General features: G+C 56.9%; 3 protein-coding genes across 10 annotated transcripts; 1 reads left to right on the top strand and 2 right to left on the bottom strand.

Annotated features, from left to right (window-relative positions):
• Nucleotides 1–946: 946 nt before the first annotated feature.
• Nucleotides 947–6,218, top strand: ACADVL (acyl-CoA dehydrogenase very long chain). The gene is made up of 20 exons (XM_055576717.1): nucleotides 947–1,101; nucleotides 1,176–1,251; nucleotides 1,492–1,557; nucleotides 1,648–1,720; nucleotides 1,819–1,883; nucleotides 1,988–2,122; nucleotides 2,513–2,657; nucleotides 2,908–3,037; nucleotides 3,131–3,256; nucleotides 3,586–3,784; nucleotides 4,037–4,141; nucleotides 4,568–4,654; nucleotides 4,737–4,799; nucleotides 4,889–4,990; nucleotides 5,067–5,164; nucleotides 5,243–5,315; nucleotides 5,413–5,485; nucleotides 5,579–5,651; nucleotides 5,752–5,827; nucleotides 5,912–6,218. The coding sequence occupies exons 1-20, from the start codon at nucleotides 1,040–1,042 to the stop codon at nucleotides 6,050–6,052; spliced, it is 1,968 nt and encodes a 655-aa protein (XP_055432692.1). The 5' UTR covers nucleotides 947–1,039; the 3' UTR covers nucleotides 6,053–6,218.
• Nucleotides 6,219–6,292: 74 nt separating this feature from the next.
• On the bottom strand, nucleotides 6,293–14,527 carry DVL2 (dishevelled segment polarity protein 2). Of its 8 annotated transcripts, none has more exons than XM_055576714.1 (16): nucleotides 14,084–14,527; nucleotides 11,516–11,585; nucleotides 10,921–11,066; nucleotides 10,681–10,790; nucleotides 10,418–10,553; nucleotides 10,240–10,333; nucleotides 10,023–10,092; nucleotides 9,794–9,933; nucleotides 9,632–9,708; nucleotides 8,958–9,025; nucleotides 8,640–8,768; nucleotides 8,398–8,529; nucleotides 8,078–8,281; nucleotides 7,460–7,678; nucleotides 7,220–7,315; nucleotides 6,293–6,994 (listed from the first exon to the last, which is right to left on the bottom strand). In XM_055576714.1, the coding sequence occupies exons 1-16, from the start codon at nucleotides 14,275–14,277 to the stop codon at nucleotides 6,867–6,869; spliced, it is 2,013 nt and encodes a 670-aa protein (XP_055432689.1). In that variant the 5' UTR covers nucleotides 14,278–14,527; the 3' UTR covers nucleotides 6,293–6,866. The 8 variants fall into 8 exon arrangements, with proteins under 8 accessions (XP_055432689.1, XP_055432690.1, XP_055432683.1 ...); XM_055576715.1 differs by having other exon boundaries at nucleotides 6,293–6,991; XM_055576708.1 differs by having other exon boundaries at nucleotides 6,293–7,315.
• A 501-nt stretch (nucleotides 14,528–15,028) lies between these two features.
• Nucleotides 15,029–19,412, bottom strand: PHF23 (PHD finger protein 23). Its single transcript, XM_055576707.1, has 5 exons — nucleotides 19,181–19,412; nucleotides 17,567–17,598; nucleotides 17,273–17,365; nucleotides 15,899–16,733; nucleotides 15,029–15,798 (listed from the first exon to the last, which is right to left on the bottom strand). The coding sequence occupies exons 1-5, from the start codon at nucleotides 19,212–19,214 to the stop codon at nucleotides 15,584–15,586; spliced, it is 1,209 nt and encodes a 402-aa protein (XP_055432682.1). The 5' UTR covers nucleotides 19,215–19,412; the 3' UTR covers nucleotides 15,029–15,583.
• Nucleotides 19,413–19,869: the final 457 nt, after the last annotated feature.

Here is a 19,869-nt window from a genome sequence, read left to right as displayed (position 1 = left end):
ACCCTTGGCCCCTCTCCTTAAAGCCAGGCATGACCACTACATTTTCCTGAGGGCCAGGAAAGAGGATTAGCCCCAAAATGCTCTGCTTTGGAAGCCCTAAAAGAAAGGAAATTGTCACTGTTTCCTGGGTTTGTCCTCAGTCAGAATGGTAACAAGATGGTCATACATTACCTAGAATTTCTTGACCCAAAGCTAGACGTGTGTGTGTGTGTGTGTGTGTGTGTGTGTGTATGAGTGTATGTGCGTGTGTGTAGGGGACAGGACGTGAGAACTCCTACAGTTCCTCTCAGGCTTGGGAAGAATCCATCTGCCCAAAGGTCCAGAGGTCTGGCCTAGCACATGGTCTCAGGGAAGAACAAGAGGGCACAGACAGAGATGTTCAGGAAGGTGTCAGAGACCCTAAGGGAAAGGCAGCAAACCTGGGGGGTCCTCTCTACTGTGAAAATTTAGGTGTTTCCAGATTTAGTGACAACTCCTAGGTCTCAAGATAATATGCCTGGGCAATTCACACCCACCTGGCGTCACCCACTCCTTTATTTCCCTCCCTTTTGTGTTGGCGGAGACGGATTTGAGCGGGATCTCAGAGTCCTCTTTCCATTCCCCTGCCTCTGGTATCTTTCTTACACTTCTCTCTTTCCATCTCTCCCTTCTAACTCCAGCTGGGAAGTCCTCCCTTCAGTCTACCCTCCACCCCTCTGGGGGCAGATGCCTAAGTTCCTCCCTCTTCCGTCTCAGCCTATCTCATCACCCCTTCTGCTGGCTACGCTCTGGTTCGTACAAACTAGTTCATCTAGTTCGAATGAAGCTGTTTGGGGGAAGACAACATTCGTTTGGAGATGACCCTGGGTCAACCAGATTGCAGGGGCTATGTGGCGCTCCGGAACTACAACTCCCAGCATGCTCCGGTGGCCGGAAAGCCCCGCCTGCCGTGACCCGGTGCATTGTGGAGGATGAGTCAGGGACGGAGAACTAGACTTTGGCAGACTCACGACAGCTCTAGGTCAGCCTTTAGGGCACCGGCGACCGAAGCGGTTCAGAGATGCGGGCAGCGAGAATGGCTCTGAGCACGGGGCGGCAGCTGCTGAGGCTGCGGGGCGTAAGGTGTGTGTGTGACAGAGGGGAGGGGGACAGGAAGCCGGGGCACTGAGCCAGGACTGAACACCTACTCCCCACAGCTCGTGGCCCAGTGCGCTCTTGGGGCAGCCCCGGCCCGGCCCTGCCCAGCGACCCTATGCCAGTGGGGTCGCCCAGGTAAGTGACAGCGAACTTTAAGGGGTGTGAGAGCCGGAGTCCGCTTCGGCTCCCACCTCCCCGCCGCCGGCAGGGGTCTCCCTCTTGGTCCCTCCTAGTCACCTGCCAGTTGCCTGGCGCCCAAAGTAGGGGAAAGGGCAAACCGGGGTGCCCTGAGGATGAAACTAGGGGAAAGGTGTCGGATGCGCCCTCCCGTCTTCCGCTTTGCTGTTTTTGGCACTTCGAAATCCCTTTCCCCAGGCGGCTGTGGACCAGTCTGATTCCCAGCCTTCTGAGGCTTCGACCAGGGAAAAACGGGCCAACTCGGTACGTGGCTCCGAGCTGTGGAGGGTCTAAACCAGGGGCAGACCCACCCCACACTGTTCCCTGATACCCCCCTCCCTTCTCCCTACGCAGGTATCTAAGTCCTTTGCTGTGGGGACGTTCAAGGGCCAGCTCACCACCGATCAGGTGTTTCCATATCCATCTGGTAAGGAAATGAGTAGGCAGAGCCGGGCAGGGATGGGCAGCTTCCCCTGACCGCCTGGCCTGACCTGCCCTGCCTTCTCGCCACTCCAACCGCCTCAGTGCTCAACGAGGACCAAACACAGTTTCTCAAAGAGCTGGTGGGGCCCGTGACCCGATTCTTTGAGGTAAGCAATGCCAGCCCGAGTAATAGAGGGCGTGGTTCCTGATGGAGAGAGGTTAAGGAGCCTTATTAAAAGGAGCCTAGAGGTGAGATCTTCTGCCTTCCCAGGAGGTGAACGATGCTGCCAAGAATGACATGCTGGAAAGAGTGGAGGAGACCACCATGCAAGGTCTCAAGGAGTTGGGGGCCTTTGGTCTGCAAGTACCCAATGAACTGGGTGGTGTGGGCCTCTGCAACACCCAGGTGAGGGAATCCCCACAGTCACCTCCTGCGTCCGTCTTCTACTTTCTTACCCCTGGGGCAAAGGTCTCTGCCATGAGCTGCCCTGGGGGCCTGTGGGATGTTTCTTAATACGGAACTACTTGCAGTTCCCTAAGGTCGTGGACCTCACCCAGGTTCCCAAGTCCTAACGGATCTCGAATGTGGGGATTGCCTGAGGATATGGTAGGGTACTTGCCTCCCACCAAGACCTAGAATAGATGCGCCAATGTCCTCTGCCATTGGCCCACTTGCTCTGTCTACTCACTTTGCAGGGACACCCAAGTTCGGTTCTTTCCTGCTGCCCATGCTTCCCTGTTAAGGGCAGGTCCCCATTTATCCAATTACAGCCCCCAATGCCTCTTTCCCCTCCAGTACGCCCGATTGGTGGAGATCGTGGGCATGTATGACCTTGGTGTGGGCATCGTCCTAGGGGCCCATCAGAGCATCGGTTTCAAAGGCATCCTGCTCTTCGGCACAAAGGCCCAGAAAGAAAAATACCTCCCCAAACTGGCATCTGGTGAGGCAGCCCTAGTAGAGCCAGAGATCGGGGCTTGGCAGATTAGGCCGGCCGTACTTAGATCACATAGCTGGATGTGTTGGCTAGAGTGGGGGGGGGGGGTCAGGGAGATTCTGGGAAAGACATTCATAAGTCACTGAATATCGCCAGAGGCCTTAAAGGGGGATGGGTGCTCCAGGGGTGGGTGGTGGCACCAAAGTGCCTTCCGTGCCCATCAGAACCCAGAGTAAAGGAGCGCTCTCTCCAACAGGGGAGACTATAGCTGCTTTCTGTCTAACGGAGCCCTCTAGTGGATCAGATGCAGCGTCCATCCGATCCTCAGCTGTGCCCAGCCCCTGTGGAAAATACTATACCCTCAACGGAAGCAAGATTTGGATCAGGCACTCTTCCATTTCTCCCTCCTCTCCACCCTCTGCCCAATCCAGGCCCCACTGCTCCATCCTCTGTGCCCTGACTGCCTCTTTTTTCCACAGTAACGGGGGCCTGGCAGACATCTTCACAGTCTTTGCCAAGACACCAGTTACAGACACAGCCACGGGCGCTGTGAAGGAGAAGATCACAGCTTTTGTGGTGGAGAGGAGCTTTGGTGGCGTCACCCAGTGAGTGGGCTGGGGTGGAAGAGGGGGAACCAGGGAGCCGGTGGTACTGAGTTCCAGGGCAGATGGCTGCCATGGGTCACCCTGGGGATGTGTGCAAAAGCCAGAGCATCTGGACAGTATGTTCCCTCTGGGCCTAGTATGTAGGAAACTGATCTCAAGTTTGGCTCCACCAACCATTGAGCTCAGAGCAAAGCAGCAGGATAAAGCCAGGCCTCCTCAGCCCTCTGGGTATGCTGGGGAATGCTGCCTGCACCTCTTTTGGGCTGGCTCATAAGGAATGAGGGACTAATTCCCCCCACCCCAATGGCAATTTCTCCATCCTGTCACAGTGGGCCCCCTGAGAAGAAGATGGGCATCAAAGCCTCAAACACAGCAGAGGTGTACTTTGACGGAGTACGGGTGCCAGCAGAGAACGTACTGGGGGAGGTAGGGGGCGGCTTCAAGGTCGCCATGCATATTCTCAACAATGGAAGGTTTGGCATGGCTGCAGCCCTGGCAGGCACCATGAAAGGCATCATTGCTAAGGCGGTGAGTACCCTGCCTGTCCCAGGCCAGCCTGAATCTAAGTCTAAGTCATATTGTCTCCCTTTCTATGTGTCCCTGTCCCTGCAGGCCCTCCCTCCACAAGAGACCCCTCCCCACCAGCAGATCGCTTAGGTCTCCATCCATCCTGGACTGGCTCTTGACTGTGGCCAAAGCCCATCCCTCCCAGCGCAGCCCAGCTCCCCTCCCAGAAAGAGGAGACTAGAGAACCACAGTGGGACACGTGTCCTCTTCCAGGTGGATCATGCTGCTAACCGTACCCAGTTTGGGGAGAAAATTCACAACTTTGGGCTGATCCAGGAGAAGCTGGCCCGGATGGCTATGCTGCAGTATGTGACTGAGGTGAGGGCCGCCCCCTGTCCCCGGAGCCCTTCTTCCCAGATGGGTCAGACTACAACCCCCAGCAGCACCTGGGGCAGTGGGTCTCCAGCTTTACACCAATGCCCTAGGGGATGCGGGGAGGCATAGCCAGTTCAGCTTCTGCAGGATGGGGAGAGCCATGCTGTTCCACCAAGGTGCTTCCAGAGGTCCCTGAAGTGTCGTCTCTCACCCCACCCTCACCTCCTCACCCCTTCCAAGAAGTGAAATGCCTGCAAGCCCCTGATGAACTGACCAGGGGACCAAATACTCGGACGTGCCTAACCCATGGCATTGGAAGGTGAAGGGAAGGGCCAAAGGCCAAGGCAGACCTGGTCTTTTAAGATCTGGGTGACCAGATCAAGTCTGATGCAGCCTTTTTCCATTTCCCTTCCTATGTCCCAACCTCAGTCCATGGCGTACATGGTGAGTGCCAACATGGACCAGGGATCCACGGACTTCCAGATAGAGGCTGCCATCAGCAAAATCTTTGGCTCGGTGAGGTCCCAGGCCTGTGGGGAGGGAGAGCCAGGTTTGGGAGCTTGGCTCCAAAAGCAATCTGGGGTGTTTCTGTTCCTAGGAGGCAGCCTGGAAAGTGACAGATGAGTGCATCCAAATCATGGGGGGTATGGGCTTCATGAAGGTACAGACGCTTCTCTGCCGGGGTGGCTGCAGGGCCAGGAGGCAGGCGCATCCCAGCGGGGACATGTGATCTGTCTTCCCCTGCGGTAGGAGCCTGGGGTAGAGCGTGTGCTCCGAGATCTTCGCATCTTCCGGATCTTCGAGGGGACAAATGATATTCTCCGGCTGTTTGTGGCTCTGCAGGGCTGCATGGTAAGAGGGAGGAGAATCAGGGGGAGTTGGTGGGGAGGACAGTGAGTCCTGACTATGGGGCTCTCCTCCCCCACAGGACAAAGGAAAGGAACTCTCTGGGCTTGGCAATGCTCTAAAGAACCCTTTTGGGAATGCTGGCCTCCTGCTAGGAGAGGCAGGCAAACAGCTGAGGCGGTAAGCTTTGAGACCAGGGCGTGGTGGGGAGGGCCAGTGCATGGCAACTAACCAGTCACCCTCTGGCTTCCTCTTAAGGCGGGCAGGGCTGGGCAGTGGCCTGAGTCTCAGCGGCATCGTCCACCAGGAACTGAGTCGGAGTGGTGAGCTGGTACGTAAGCAGTCAAGGTGGAGAGGTAGCCTGCATCAGAAGCTGAGGGGCCAAGACCGGGCCTCATCTCACCCCAGGCACCATCCCATCTCCTCAGGCGGTGCAGGCTCTGGAGCAGTTTGCCACCGTGGTGGAGGCCAAGCTGATAAAGCACAAGAAGGATATCATCAGTGAGTGAGCACAACCTCGTTCCCACCTCCACCTTCCCTCTCCCTCCCCCTAACCCACTCACCGCCCCCCATGCCAACCCATCTACCTGGCAGATGAACAGTTTGTGCTGCAGCGTCTGGCGGACAGTGCCATTGACCTCTATGCCATGGTGGTGGTTCTGTCCAGGTGAGGAGGCAGTGGGGGAGACCTGAGTCGCAGTGGTGGGTGGGGGGGTCCCTGGGCTAGGGTCACAGCCCAGATGTATTTTTCTCCTGCTTCCCACTAGGGCCTCAAGATCCCTGAGTGAAGCCCACCCCACAGCCCAGCATGAGAAAATGCTCTGTGACAGCTGGTGTATCGAGGTGAGATCCAGAGTTACTAAGTACAGGGGGCTGGAGGGAATCAACGAACAGGTCTGAACCCCCTCCTTCCCCCTCCCTCCCCAGGCTGCAGCCCGGATCCGGGAGAACATGACTGCTCTGCAGTCTGATCCCCAGCAGCAGGAGCTCTTCCGTAACTTCAAAAGCATCTCCAAGGCCCTGGTGGAGCGGGGCGGCGTGGTCACCAGCAATCCCCTTGGTTTCTGAGTACTCTCAATTACAGCCTGGCCCAAAATGTGCCTTTTCTCAAGCCAAAGCCCAGACCCTTTTCCTGCCCATCCTGGTTCTACCTTGAAGGGGGCCCCGGCCCATGACTGTGCCTGCTCTCAAAGGGAGCACTTACTGCCTCACAAATAAAGTTTCTAACAAGTCACACTCTGCGACTGTATCTCTGTTCTTTCCCTTGCTGCCTGCCTCCCTCCCAAAGAAAGGAGCCAGAGGCGCAGGGAGTTTGCCCCTATTGCTTTATTTAGTGTTTTATACAGATGACTAAAATAAATAGAGTAACAAAAGCAGCTACATGGCCCCCAGTACCAACTACCCCAGCTTCCTTTGACAGCTGTCTAGGGGAACCAACCCCCTTCCACATCCCAGGGTACCACTGACCGACCACCCACTCTGCTCAGGACGGAGCTGACTGGGCAAATGGATAAGGAGGTCACATTTAGGGGTTAGAAGAAGGGGCCCAGGAGACAAGGATTCTTCATATAAAAGAAAAATTATCTACTAAAAAAATAGTCCCCAAAATGTAAGAACATCTATTTTAACCCCCCAAAAGGTTTATAAAAAAAATAAAGCTAAAAATAACCAAAGGTCCCTTGTTGAACCCCAAAGAAAAGGGGAGGAACCAGGCACTGCTGGAAAGTCACAGTGGCAACAACCTCACAGCAGACAGCAGCCCACAGGACAGGCTGAGTCCAAGCACCAGAGGAGTGATGAGCACATGATTGACAAGACATCCAATCACAGGACAGGAGCACCAAACACTGACAGCCGATCCAACGTGGCCCCACCATGGGCTCTACATGACATCCACAAAGAACTCACTGGGGTTGCCCATGGCCATGTGGAAGCTTTGGCGGCTGGCGGTCAACTCTGGGGGCACAGAGCCCAGGTCTCGGACTGGAGGGGCCCCTGGAGGCTGCACTGCTGGAGGGACAGGGGGTGGGGGCGGCGGCATCATGACCACCATCATGGGGTTATAAGGGAGGGCCATACCAGGAGGTGGGCCATAGGGATGCAGCCCCGGGTGGGCTCGGAGATTGGGAGCACCCCCTGATGAGCCCCTGGATGGGGGAGGGCCCCCATCACCAGTCCCACCAGGTTCCCCACCCCGTCGAAGGCTGCCACCCCGGCTGGAAGGCTCAGACTCACTGCCGCTGCCGGACTTGGACTCAGGGGCCCGATCCTCAGGCCTCCCCGTGCGCCCCGCCCCCCCATCGCTTCGCGTCGACCCACTGCTCCGGCTCCCTGTGGGGAGAGAGAGGATAGGAGCAACTGAGCCACAGCCCAGGTCCTTCGGCCTCCCCAGTCCCTGCTCCAGCCTCTGCTCCTTGGCTTCGCCTTGGCCCCCACATCCAGACCCAACTATGTGGGGATCTGTCGGCAACTTACCCTCGCTGTGCTGGCTGCTGGCACTGCCTCCACCATAGGTGTAGGACGAGAGCTCGTGGTAGGGTGGGGGCTGAGGACTGTATGGGTGTGGGGCTGGGTACTGGTATGAGAAAGTGGGCAAGAGGGGCCAGGGGGTGGCCCCAGGCAGAGGAGCCAAAGTATCCTGGTCCGAAGCACCACTGGAGCCATCGTTGTCATTAAGAGATAGGTTGACTAAGTCTGGAAGGCAGAGAAGAGATCAAGGATCACTGCGTTGAGAAGCCAGGATGCCAAGACATCAAATGAGGAACTGGGAACGGTTTCCCCACAACCATCCATGGCAGGGGTTAACAAGAGGGCCTCTGATAGGGAATGTCCCACCTGCCACAGCCGTCAGGGCAGGAAAGCGGCCAGAGCCACCCTTAGTCCCATGTCTCCCCTCCCCAGCAGACACAACCCTGAACCTGCGCACAGCTCATCCAGCACAACAGGGGTGTATGTCAACCCCCACGCCCGTCATCAGCCAATGCAGGGACCAGTGAAGGACGCATGCTGCTCAGCATCCACAGCAGCCCCGGTTGGTTTCTGGGCTAGGGCTGGGGCTGGAGACGCAGGACAAGGCTGCCAGGGCCGCTCTACCTGGGCCGGGACAGGGGCACTCACAGCTCTCACAGCCACCACTGAGGTCTCCGAAGACGTAATAGCACTGCTCAGAGAAGGTGATCTTGTTCACAGTGTGCCGGATGAGGCCTGCCTTGAGTAGCCCACTGGCGTACTTCCGGGCCTCCCGCCGCTCCGGAAAGCCCTCCACGTGATGGTACAGCCAGTCCACCACATCCGAGCCTGGATTGCAGAAGACAGAGAAAGGCCTCAAGTTCTTCTCTCTAGCTTCCACCCCCCTTCCCAGTTTTGGCCTCCTCCTCTTCCTCCCCCCCCACCTGCCCAGAGCCCAGCCACACCCAGGAAGGCGTTAGGGATGGTGATCTTGAGCCACATGCGGTCCCGAACTTCCAGTCCCGATTCTGGAGCGGCCATGGCCTTGGTCACAGACGCCATGTCTGTGTGGATAGAGAGACCCCGGCCCTCACAGCCTGATGGAGGACAATCAGGGAGTCAGAGTTAGGACCAAGGCCCATGGAGCAGTGGAGTCACACCACAGCAGGTGGCCTTCCAGGGAGCGAGGGTGGGCCGGCGGGCTCACCATCAGGAAGAGAGGATCCAGAGGTGATGGTACTCATGGATGAGGAGCCTGGATAAGCTGGGAAGGTGCCAGTCAGCGCAGCAGAGTGTGAGACCCAGGCAGCAGGGTCGATCGGCTGGATGGGCTCATCTGCAACAGTGAAGGCCATCAGGATGGTCACCTCTCAACCACAGAGAGCCACCCCCATCCCTCCCCGACTCAGACTCCTGCTCCAGCTTCGCCGTGCCCCCCTATCGCTCCATTCCCTGTAGCGTGGAGGCCAAGAGTACCCACTCCTGCCCTGTCCTCCTAGCTGTAGGACCCCTGAGCATCACTCACTTCGGGGGAGAGTGAAGTAGGCCTGGGGAGAGGGATCCCAGCACTTGGCCACCGTCAGCACAATGGGGCTGTGGGGAAGAGAAGGTCAGTCAAGTGGGGGTAAGGGCAGAGGCCTGAGGAGAGGGGAAGCCTGGAATGAGAATGGGTGAAAGACAGAAAGAGGGAAAGAGAAGAGACCACAGGCACAACTGGGGCTGAGAAAGTGATGGTGAAAGGCTCCACAGTAAGGGTGACTAACACAGGTCACTCTTAAAAACATACTGCTGAGTAATCTAAGAGAGAAGACACTGCACGATCCCACTCAGAAAGTCTAAAAACAGGTAAAACTAAAGTGTGTTGTTCAAAGACATGTACATGGCCAGTCAAATGAGGGCCAAGCAAACTATTGTGGTGATGAACAAAGAATCAAGAGACTGGTTACCTCTGGGAGAATGAGATGGGAGGGACCAGGAAGGGACATTGGAGGGACCCTTTGTGGGTCAGCAAACTTCTAGGTCATGACATTAGTGGGGATAATGGCCACCCATTCACCCCAGACTCATTACACATTTTTGTTTTATGAACTTTTTGACCAGCTCTATGTTTCCCCACTCTGTATTATGACAAAACCAAAAAAAAAAAAAAGTGAAAACGCAAAGAAAGGACTGAGGACTTGGACCAGCTCACAGGCTCACCCTGGCTTGTGCACGATGTCTCTCAGCACCCGCACCGCATCATCGTTGCTCATATTCTCAAAGTTCATGTCGTTCACCTAGCAGGAGGGACAATGGGTCAAAGGCGAGAGGGAGGGGCTGAGAGCGCTGGCCAAGTCAGTGCATGGCCCTGCTCCAGCTCACCTGCAAAAGCATGTCCCCAGGTTCGATGCGCCCATCAGCCGCCACAGCCCCACCCTTCATGATGGAGCCAATGTAGATGCCACCATCTCCCCTCTCATTGCTCTGGCCCACAATAGAGATGCCCAGGAAATTGTACTTTTCTGTGGAGGGAAGCCAGGTGATGAGGGGAAGCACCAGCTGCATGCCCCCCAGGGACCCTGGAGACCAGATCCTCCCGGCCCCTCCATACCCATGTTGAGCGTGACTGTGATGATGTTGAGAGACATAGTGGAATCAGTGACGCTGCTGAAGGATGAGGCCTGTGGTGGGCAAAGGGGAAGGAGCGGGACTGCCTCTAACACCCCGGGACAAGCCACGGGATTCCCGGGCCTCGGACCGTCTAGGTCAAGGCCTGAACCCCCAACTTCCCCAAGGGAGGTCCAGCTGACCCACAAGCAGCCCCTCACCCTCTCCAGGCGGGGTGGCCGCTGTTTTCTTCGCCGCCGGTGGCGCTTGAGGAGGCGGGAGGCGCTGCTCTGCTCTGTGGAGCTGCTGAACCTGCTGGGAGGTTGGGCAGTGGTCATGGTGCCAAAGGAAAGGACGGGAAGGGGGGCTAGTGCCCTGGGGAGGTCCGAGGAGCCTCACCTGCTCATGGTGTCATCCTCGTCCGAGTCCCCCAGGCTGGTGCTCTCCAGCTCACTGGTCATGAGGGTGGAGGAGCTCTCGTACCCCGCCAGATGGCGCTCCAGCCTGGAGGGGCCGCTGGGTCTGTGGCCTCCCGCTGAGGAGGAAGAGGCACCTCAGGAATCAGGCTCCTCACTGCATCTGGCCCAGATGCTTCTGTTCAGTGGGAGCCAACCCCTCCCCAGCTCCTGCTCTAGCCGGCCTCCAGGCCCAGTCCCCCTCACCGCCATGCTCACTGCTGTCTCGCCTGCGAGGCCGCTCCCGCCTCAGAGACACCACTGACTCTGTTTCTGTCTCGGGCTCCAGGTTTTCCCGGCTGCTGGACACGTTAGGGCTAGATGGGCAGAGAGGGTTCCCGACCTCCATCAGTGGGACAGGGCCCCAAACCCTTGGCTTCCCCTCCCATGGGACTTGGATTCCCTCCTCATCTCCCTCCCCCGGATGCAAGAATCTCAAGGACTCACTGGAAAGATGGAGGCCTGGAATCCCCAATGCCACTGGTCCTCTCTGGGGGCAGAGGAGGCAGAGGTGGGGGTGGAGGCGCCAGGTCTGTCCGAGGCTCGTGGGCTGGGGGCGCCATCTCAGGTTGGGGGTTATCTGATGACACTAGCTAGAAGGGTACAAGTGATTAAAAAAAAAAAGCCAACACAGCTCAACAGGGAAGTGAAGGCCTATGAGGTGGGAGTAAGAGAAAGAACTAGAAAAGGCAACAGGGCCTGAGAGAACCTGGAGAAAAGCACACAGAAAAAAGGCAGCAGCAAGTGTTAAAGGCTCCAGAAAGAGAAGGCTGAGAGGCTCCAACTGGCTGGCTCTCCAAACAGCTAAGGAGGATGGAAACTTCCCAGCTGTCCAGTGGTTAGGACTTGGCGCTTTCACTCTCAAAGCCGGGTTCAATCCCCAGTTGGGAGAGCCACATGGTGCATGGCCAAACACAAAGAAACAAACAGGTAAGGAAGCAAACAGTCAGATTCCAGCAGCTGAGATGGGGTGGGCACAGGCTGAGGCTTGGAGGAGCTGGGTAGTGCCAGAGGGACTGGTCCTCAAAGCCAGGCCGCTTACCCAAGATACTACCCTTCCATTGAAGCAGGGAAGGCGGGCATTGTCATCTGAAATCTCTTCCTTCACCACCCTGCCGAGAGATAAGATAAAGGTCAGTGCAACTGGAGCAGCTTTCCCCACTCCCACCTGCATTTGAAATTTCTCCCAATCTTCATCCAGCTCAAGGATGTTGATTTCCTCCCACCACAGCAAATCCTCTTCTCTGACATTGAGACACTTCACTCTTACACCCAAGAAATCACCAAACCGAATTCCCTTTCCTTATTTCTCTTTCTATCCCCAGTTCATCCTTGGGCTCAGCATTGTTCCAGAGCTTTCCAAGAGTCTAATTCAAACCTCTCAGCCCAATTTCAAAGGTCTTCCCCTAAAGCTGCCCTGCTACTGCTGCTAAGTCACTTCAGTCGTGTCCGACTCTGTGCGACCCCATAGACGGCAGCCCACCAGGCTGCCCTAGCTGTCCCAAATATCTAACCTTAAACGCCTCACGGGCAGCCACCCCATTCCACACACAATTGCCCCACAAAGGCTTTGTGGTCCTTGTCTATGTCTCTAATCTTATGTTTTCCTTAGTTTTCTCTAACTCACTTCCAGATGGATGTTCAAATGTACTGTCATCTAGTAAAAACACTCATTAGATCAAAGAACGGTACTTAGTAGACTGAGCTCCTAAGGAGTGGTGAAGCCCAGATCCCCGTTCCTCTGTGCCTCACCTGGCACAAACTCTGCATTAAGCAATTTGCTCCTCCTGACAGACCCCACTCCAGTACTCTTGCCTGGAGGATCCCATGGATGGAGGAGCCTGGTGGGCTGCAGTCCATGAGGTCGCTAGGAGTCGGACACGACAGAGCAACTTCACTTTCACTTTTCCCTTCCATGCATTGGAGAAGGAAATGGCAACCCACTCCAGTATTCTTGCCTGGAGAATCCCAGGGACGGGGGAGCCTGGTGGGCTGCCGTCCATGGGGTCGCACAGAGTCGGACATGACTGAGGTGACTTAGCAGCAGCTGCAGCAGACAGACCCCAAAGCCCAGCCCTGAGGGCGATCTCACCCATGGGTTCCTTCAATGGACCGAACTTGCTCCTTCTTTTCAACCACCACACGAAATCATCAGTGCCGATTTTGTTCAACATCAAGTTCAACCCCAAGTCCCTGACCACACAGCAAAGTACCTGATGCTGCCTAAGCGCTAACAAACACCTGTTGGCTAAACTAATAAACATACTGATCACGAGACATTCTGCCCTGAACATCCGCACACACACATTCACCCCCAAAATTAGGACCTCCTGTCTAATTAACCCTTTAACCTAATATGATTCTAGGACCCTGGATATATGTCAACTCAATCCCATCTATTATTAATGTGATGACACAGCCCAACGTGTCATACCAATCTGTCTCAGCATAACAGTTGTATTCTTCACAACATAATCCAATCTCAACATAGTCCAGCCTGCCAAGTGATTTTACCCTGTATCATTGTAGCCTAGTTGAAGAAGTAGACTCGGTGCTAACAAAGACAATGACCATTCACCAAGAACATACATACCATGCATTTGTGCTAAGCATTTTATTCTGGTTAACTGTTTCCCAGATGAAATCAATGAACAAAGTTAAATACCCCAGGTTATATAGCGCTGACAAACAGAAGAACGTTGAATTTCAATACAAGGTACCATCCCAACATCCAAGTCTTTCTAGGTGAAGTCCAGTCTGTTCAGCTTTCCTAGAATCCAGGCTATCCCAGCCTAAGCCAGCCTCCCTTCAAGAGCTGAGATTGAGGACAAAGAGTACAGTCCTAAAGGTATAAAACACAAAAAGGCCTACACTGAATTATTTAAGGTTCCAGACTATCCCAAATTATCCAGGATAGCCCAAAACTATTCTAGTATAGGCTAGAATGTCCCCACACACAGCTGTCTACACCAACATAGACTAGAATATCCCAATACAGCTGTCTGTACTAACATAGACATGGTCAGCCCTGTGTACCCCTAGATTGAGTATCCCAAAAAAAAACTAGGCCCCCAAAGAAACAAAGATCAACAGAACCCAGTGCAGACCTGGGTTCTGCAGCCCAATACAGCACACTGCCTTAGTACAGACTAAAATATCCCCCAAACAATCCTGTCTGCCTCAGTATCAGAGAGAACATCCCAAATTGGCCCATCAATTGACATCAGCAGGTTTCCCAATATCCCTCCACAACCTGTGTGGCACAGGACTGCTCACGATGCAGCTACCAGAGGATACATCAACCTACCTCATCGCTGTCCAGAACACCCGAAAATAAACCAGTGTACCCCAATCTACTCCAGTATAGCCTAATCTTCTCTAATCTGGTTTAGCATTGCCCAGTCTGTCCTCCTACAGCTCCGTGCGCCTCAATCTATCCAAGCATAACGTTGTCCGTCCTGGGATAACTAATCTACACCAGCACAGTAAAATCCGCTCCACTAGTGCCCAGAAAATCCCAGCATATCCCATAGTAGCCCGGTGCCCCTCAATATCACCCACTCCACAAAAGCACAGCCCCCATCCATCCTGGTCTAGGCCTCGCGCTCACCCGAAATCCTGATCCATAGACTTGAAAAAGTACTTGGCGCCCGCGGGCCGCTGCAAGACGCTCTTGAAATCGCCAAGGGTGATGCGCTCGGCGGGGACGGGGATCTTCACCAAGTAGGGAGTCTCTTCTTCATCCAGGTGGTAAATCACCTTCGTCTCCCCAACACCACCGCCCCCCGCGCCGCTGCCCGCCATGGTCTCGCCCGCGCGCTCCCGGGCTCCGCCGCCCACCCAAAGGGGCTGTTCGCCCCCGCCGCGCCTGCGCACTCCCGCGAGCCGACGCACGAGCACCAGGACCGACACAGCGCCAGAGAGGTGCGAAAGGGAGGAAGGCGGGGGTCAGCGGGGTGGCGGCGGCGAGAGCGGGGCGGGCCGCGGGGTGCTACCCAAAGCCGAGGGCTCCGCCGCCGCCGCCGCCACCGCCTTCGTGAGTGCCCTCCGGCGCCCCGCCCACCTCTCCCCACGTCACGTGATCAGAACCGACCCCACCCCTTCGAAACGCCTCCACCACGTGAGCCACTCGTGGTCACGTGACCTCTCGGCTCCGCCTAGTACCCCCGCCACATGATTGCTGCTTTCAGCAACGGTCTCCCAACCTTCTGCGGCTCCTCCTCCATGTGTGTCCCCACCCGCGTCCTCCGACTACCCTTACCAGCCTGCCCTCAGGGGGGCAAGCAAGCAATGCCTGCCCACTTTGCAGGGAGCTCCAAGCAACTTTCATGCGTTGGAGCGCGCGTGTGGGAGGTGTGGGTGGGAATTGGGGGAGGGGGGTGGTCCTGGACTGGGGATGAGGCGGGGCAAAACCAATTGAATTGAGGTCATAGTGTTGGTGGGAAAGGCGCAGTCAGGTCATTTTTAGTAGAGAGGTGGGTTTCAGCCCCACCTCCAGCCAGCTTTTCCAAAACCTCCCTCCCCAGCACGGCAGTCAGTGAGGGCTATAAACACAGAAGAGCCCACTCTGCTTTATTTACAACACGCAGGCTGTCTGTACAAACAGCTGGCCAGTATTAAAAACAAAAGAGGTGAGGAATCGTCACCTTTCTGTTTTCCTTCCTCCCTTGGCCAAGCTCTGGTTGGCACTCCACCTCTGAGCTGCCACGCTCAAAAGGGGAAGTCCTAAATTAAAAATACTACCGGTGTAGAATAAATGGGGAGTGAGATAGAAGAAAAGATGAGGGAGGGGAGTGCTATATTTACACTAGAGTTTTATAGACAACTGTCCCACTCCATCCCAGTTCTAACCCTGGCCCAGAAACTGAGCAGTGGAAGTGTCTAGGGACCCAGAGAGCCTCCCACCCGCAACTGCAATGGGTCCAAGTTCAAGTCCACAAGGTGGGAAGGAAAGGTTGGGTAGGAAAACCACTCATTTCCAAACCAGTTTCCCTTGGGAATTTCTGCCTCGAAATGGGACAACATCCCAGCTTCAGGGGACATGTTGACCCTGAGGCTCAGTTCCCAAGTCACGTTTCCATTTGAAGTTCCAGCCTGGAGATGGCATGTGTCAGGGCTCTCCAGATTTCGGAGGCCCCCCTAATCGCCGGGCCTCTGGCCGCAGTTCCTTGCATTTCTGGCAGTAAAAGAAGTCAGGGACATTGGTCTTCTTAATCTTAGCACAGGAGAGGTGGATCCACGTCCCACACAGGCTGCACTCAATCATGGGCCGGCCTGCAAAGGGCTTTCGGCAGTAACACGTGATCAGATCCCATGAATCATCACCTGGGAAAAAGAAGGTATGTTTGGTGTTCTGAGTTATTGGATCCACACTACCCCAAGACCCATCAACCCAGCTGCCCCTGGGCAGCCCCAAATTTCTCACCTGATTCTACCATGATGTCCTCATCCATGACCCGCATCTCGCCTTCACTGGAGCTGGCATCTCCATCTTGGCTTGTTTCAGTGCTGCCCACCTCCTTGCTTTCACCATCAGTGGGAGGGGCTCCTTCGGGGTGCACTGTGGCAGGGGGTCTAGGAGCCTCAGGTGTTGGTAGCACAGGGGCTGGGGCTTCCCCTCCTACCACTGCTGCCATCTCTTCCTCCTCCTCCTCCTCCTCTTCCTCCTCCTCCTCTTCAGAGTCTGTATCGCTGGGGGGTGCCCGGGGAGGCCCAGGAGGTGGGAGCCTATCCCCTCGCTCTGCCTTTTTCAACTTCCGCTTCTTGCTCTTCTTGATTCGAGACCTCTTTTCCCCATCCCCAGGGGCTGGGCGGGGCCTCCGAAGTACCCCAAAGCCTGTCCCCCCTCCTGGCCCCAACTTTCGGTTCTTTCGGTCCTTCTTTCGAGGAGGCTGGGAGAGGTCCCCCTGGGAAAGGGGCACTGGGGTGAGAGCAGCAGGGGGCCGGGAGGCATGTGTCAGGGACGTGGGGGACAGTGGAGATGACATTTTGGGCCCATCTATATCAAAGAGAGAGTCCTTGAGTTTCATCTTCTCCAGCAGAGTGGCACTGTCAGGGGCCTGCAGACGAGGGAAAGTGGACCTTGGGGGTCCTGGCTGGGTGGGACCTGCTTGAGCCGCCCTTCTCTTGGATGACTTTGCTTTCTTAACAAAGGTCTGGATGGTTCTGAGATCTGAGGGGGCTGAGTCCCAGCCATCGCTATCTGCCGCACTCTCACCTCGCAATGGAGAGCTGGAGCCAGAGGCTGGCCAGTCACTTTCCTTAAAGGACAGAAAAGACCAGGGTCAGAGGGGGCCCAGCCTTATTTTGGCCCCTCAACATACCAAACAGACGAAAATATCCTTCCAAAACCACCAAATCTCACTGTATTCAGAAAACTTATCACCATCCCAATTCTCCGCAGCATCTCCTCTTGAACACATCCATGTTACCTCTGCCCTCAAATTCTCACCATCTCCCCAACACCCACTGCCTTCACAACACTGCATCCCCTAGACCAGAGCAGTATTTCTTCAGCTGTTTCTGTGCTTCACTTGTTACTATCTCCAGCTTCCTAACACTTATCCCAGAGGACCTTCCATTAAGAACACCCCAAAACCATTCACTGCACTCAAGCCACCTATCTATTAATCCCACTCCCACCCCAGATACTAGTTCTCCCACCAGAATTTCCATTTCCTTAAGTCTTTCACATGTAATTTCGAGGCTTTGTATATAAAGTAACAAACTTTCATAAGCTCAAGAGCTCCTCTACAGTCCTAGGACACCACCCTCCAGTCAGTTGTCCTTCTGTCCCTACCTCCTTGCTAGGGGGGATGTAACCTGCATAGGCCAAAACAAAACTGCAAAATTTGTTGAAATCCTCAATTGTTCTCCGACGTTTCTCCGGTGGCTGAAGAAGAAAATCACACAGAGTTTAAGAGGGACATCTCCAAAGGCATAGTCCCCCGAGTGAGGAATCAGGAAAAGGTGGAGGGAGAGACGAAAGGCCGGGGGTCGGGGGGAGGGGGGGGCGGGGGGGCGCGGTGTGGCGGGGGCGGGGGGGGGGGTTGCTGCAGTAATATTGGGCTGCAAAGGAATGGGAAACCCTCACCTGAGTCTCTGGTTTAAGGGTCGGAGGTGGATCTGTAAAAGCAATAAAAGCTGAGTCAAGGCACTAAGAAAGAGTCGGTGTGAAACCTCACCTCTCAACCTTCGCGGTCCCAAGTGAACCCCCTCCACTCCCAGGTCCTTCAGCCAGACGAGCAAGCCCCCAACGGCGCTGGGCCCGCCCCTGCTCCCCCTTCCGCCCCACGAGGGGCGGAGCCTGGGCGCGGCGCCCTCTCAGGCCTCGCTATAGCGCTCCCCTCCCCCCCGCCACCACCGGAGGCCTAGCGCCCCGCCCCCCCCAACTCACGGTTTCTCTAGACTCCGAGCTCCTCTGCTCTCTCCGCGCCCCACCCCGCCATACCGCTCCCTGGACCGAGCCCGGGTTGCCGCCTGCCCCTGTCCTTCACACGCGCTCAGTGCCCCGAGTTCCCACCCCGCCGCGCTCTACCGCCCCGGGCCCTCCGCGCCCGCACACGCCGCCCACCGGCCCCCAGGGTCCAGGATGACCACGCCGAACCGCTCCCCGCCCTCCGGCCCCTTCTACTCGAGCACGAGGCCCGGCGCGCCCCTCACCCCCCCCCCACCCCCAAACACACACGGGCTCACACATCCAACGCCACTTCGCGGCCGGGACAGACCAGAGAGCTCTCACCCGGACGCGGCCCCACCTGCCCCCCCATGCCGCGCTCCCCACAATTTCGGCGTCCCTCCGCCCCCATCCGGGGCTTTGGCCCCTCCCCGTCTCAAGCTCCTCGGGCTCCCCGCCGGGCCCCCGGGCCCAGTTCCGAGCTCTCTTCGGCCGCCGCCCCCCCTCCGCCCCCGGACTCGCCACCAAGTCACTGGACTACGGACCCCTAAACTCTAGCCCCCACCCCAGCTACTCTGCCTGCCCAGCAACCCCAGCTGCCGCCGCCGTTGCCCCCCTCACCCTCCGCAACTCCCAGGCTCTAACCCTCGCCGACCAAACCCCCCCTCCGGCGCAACTCGCCGGCCTTAAACCCCCACCCCGCCCCACCGCCCCCAAAACTACCCTGTTCTCGTCGCTCCCCGGCTCCTTCTCCCCACAGCTACCACCGGCATAAGTCCCTCTACCGCAGACAATGCCCAGGCCCCCTCTTCTCCCCACAACTATCTGCCCACCCCTCCAACAATCACCGGGCTACCTCCGGCGGCAACTACCGGGAGCTCCGGCACCACCGCCACAAACTCCCCCACCTCGGCGAACTACCGAGCTCCTCACTCAATCCTCTCCTACATCCTCTCTCAACAACTCTCCAGCTCCCAGATTCCCCTAACCTCTCGGTTCTAGGGCCCCAACCTGCCGGAGGCCCTTTCGGCCCCTAACCCTCGAAGCTCTGGTTTCCAGCTCCCACTCCCCATCCCACCCCACCCCCTCTACACACACACAGCGTCTAATCTCCAACTACCCCCGGCCCAGTCTCGCACTCCTCTTTCCTCCAAGGTCTCTCAACTCGTCACTCTCCCACCTTCAGGGACAGGCCCCCGACCCCCTCCCCGCGCTCCTCTGCTGGGCTCCGGGGCTCGACCTCTAAGTTTGCCAATAGATTCCTCGCCCGCCCCCCGCCGGCTCAGCGCCCTGTGCCGGTCGAGAGCTCACCTTCGGGACTGGGCTCCGCCATGGCTTCCAGCATCGCCCCCTACCCTCCTCCCGGTTCGGCGCCCCCCTCCCCTGAGCCGGGGATCCCGGTGCCGCCTCCGGTGCTCGGTGCTCCTACTGCCTCGCTCCACAGAGGTGTCTGTTTCGGCTCGGTTGTGACTCGAGTCCGCTAGCCGCTGCCGCCACCTCCCTCTACCACAGCCTCCCGCACTCCCGGACCGGGCCCCCTCCCCCCGCGCCGCCGGCCGCCTGCTCCCTCCTCCTCTCCACCCTCCCTCCTCCTCTCTCCCCCTCCCTTCGCGGGCGCTAACGCGCAATGCATCAAGGGGATTGTAGTCAGTCCGCGGTGAGCGAGACGGGGCCTGTATAAGCATCCGGAACTTCATTTCCCAGCAAACCACGGACTGGCGCAGGCGCACTAAACTGCTCTCTTCCCCCGGGGAGTGGCGGGGAGATTGGGAACAGAGGGGAGGGAGGAAGAGTGCGCGCAGGCTCCTGGGAAATGTAGGCTAGGCGGAGCTAAGAAAGAACGGGAAGAAGGGATTAGAACTCTCGGCCACCATACTGCCTCAGTTCTGCAGCTTTCTATCCCCTCGGGGGACCACCCCACTTCCGGCCAGACAGAGGAAGGCTGCTGGGAGATGAAGTTCTCCTGGTGATAATGGCTCCCTCCTCCCAGTTGTCTCCCT

Source organism: Bubalus kerabau, chromosome 4 (genome assembly GCF_029407905.1).
Source record: "Bubalus kerabau isolate K-KA32 ecotype Philippines breed swamp buffalo chromosome 4, PCC_UOA_SB_1v2, whole genome shotgun sequence".
Taxonomy (NCBI): domain Eukaryota; kingdom Metazoa; phylum Chordata; class Mammalia; order Artiodactyla; family Bovidae; genus Bubalus; species Bubalus kerabau.
This window is presented reverse-complemented; position numbering and strand designations above follow the sequence as displayed.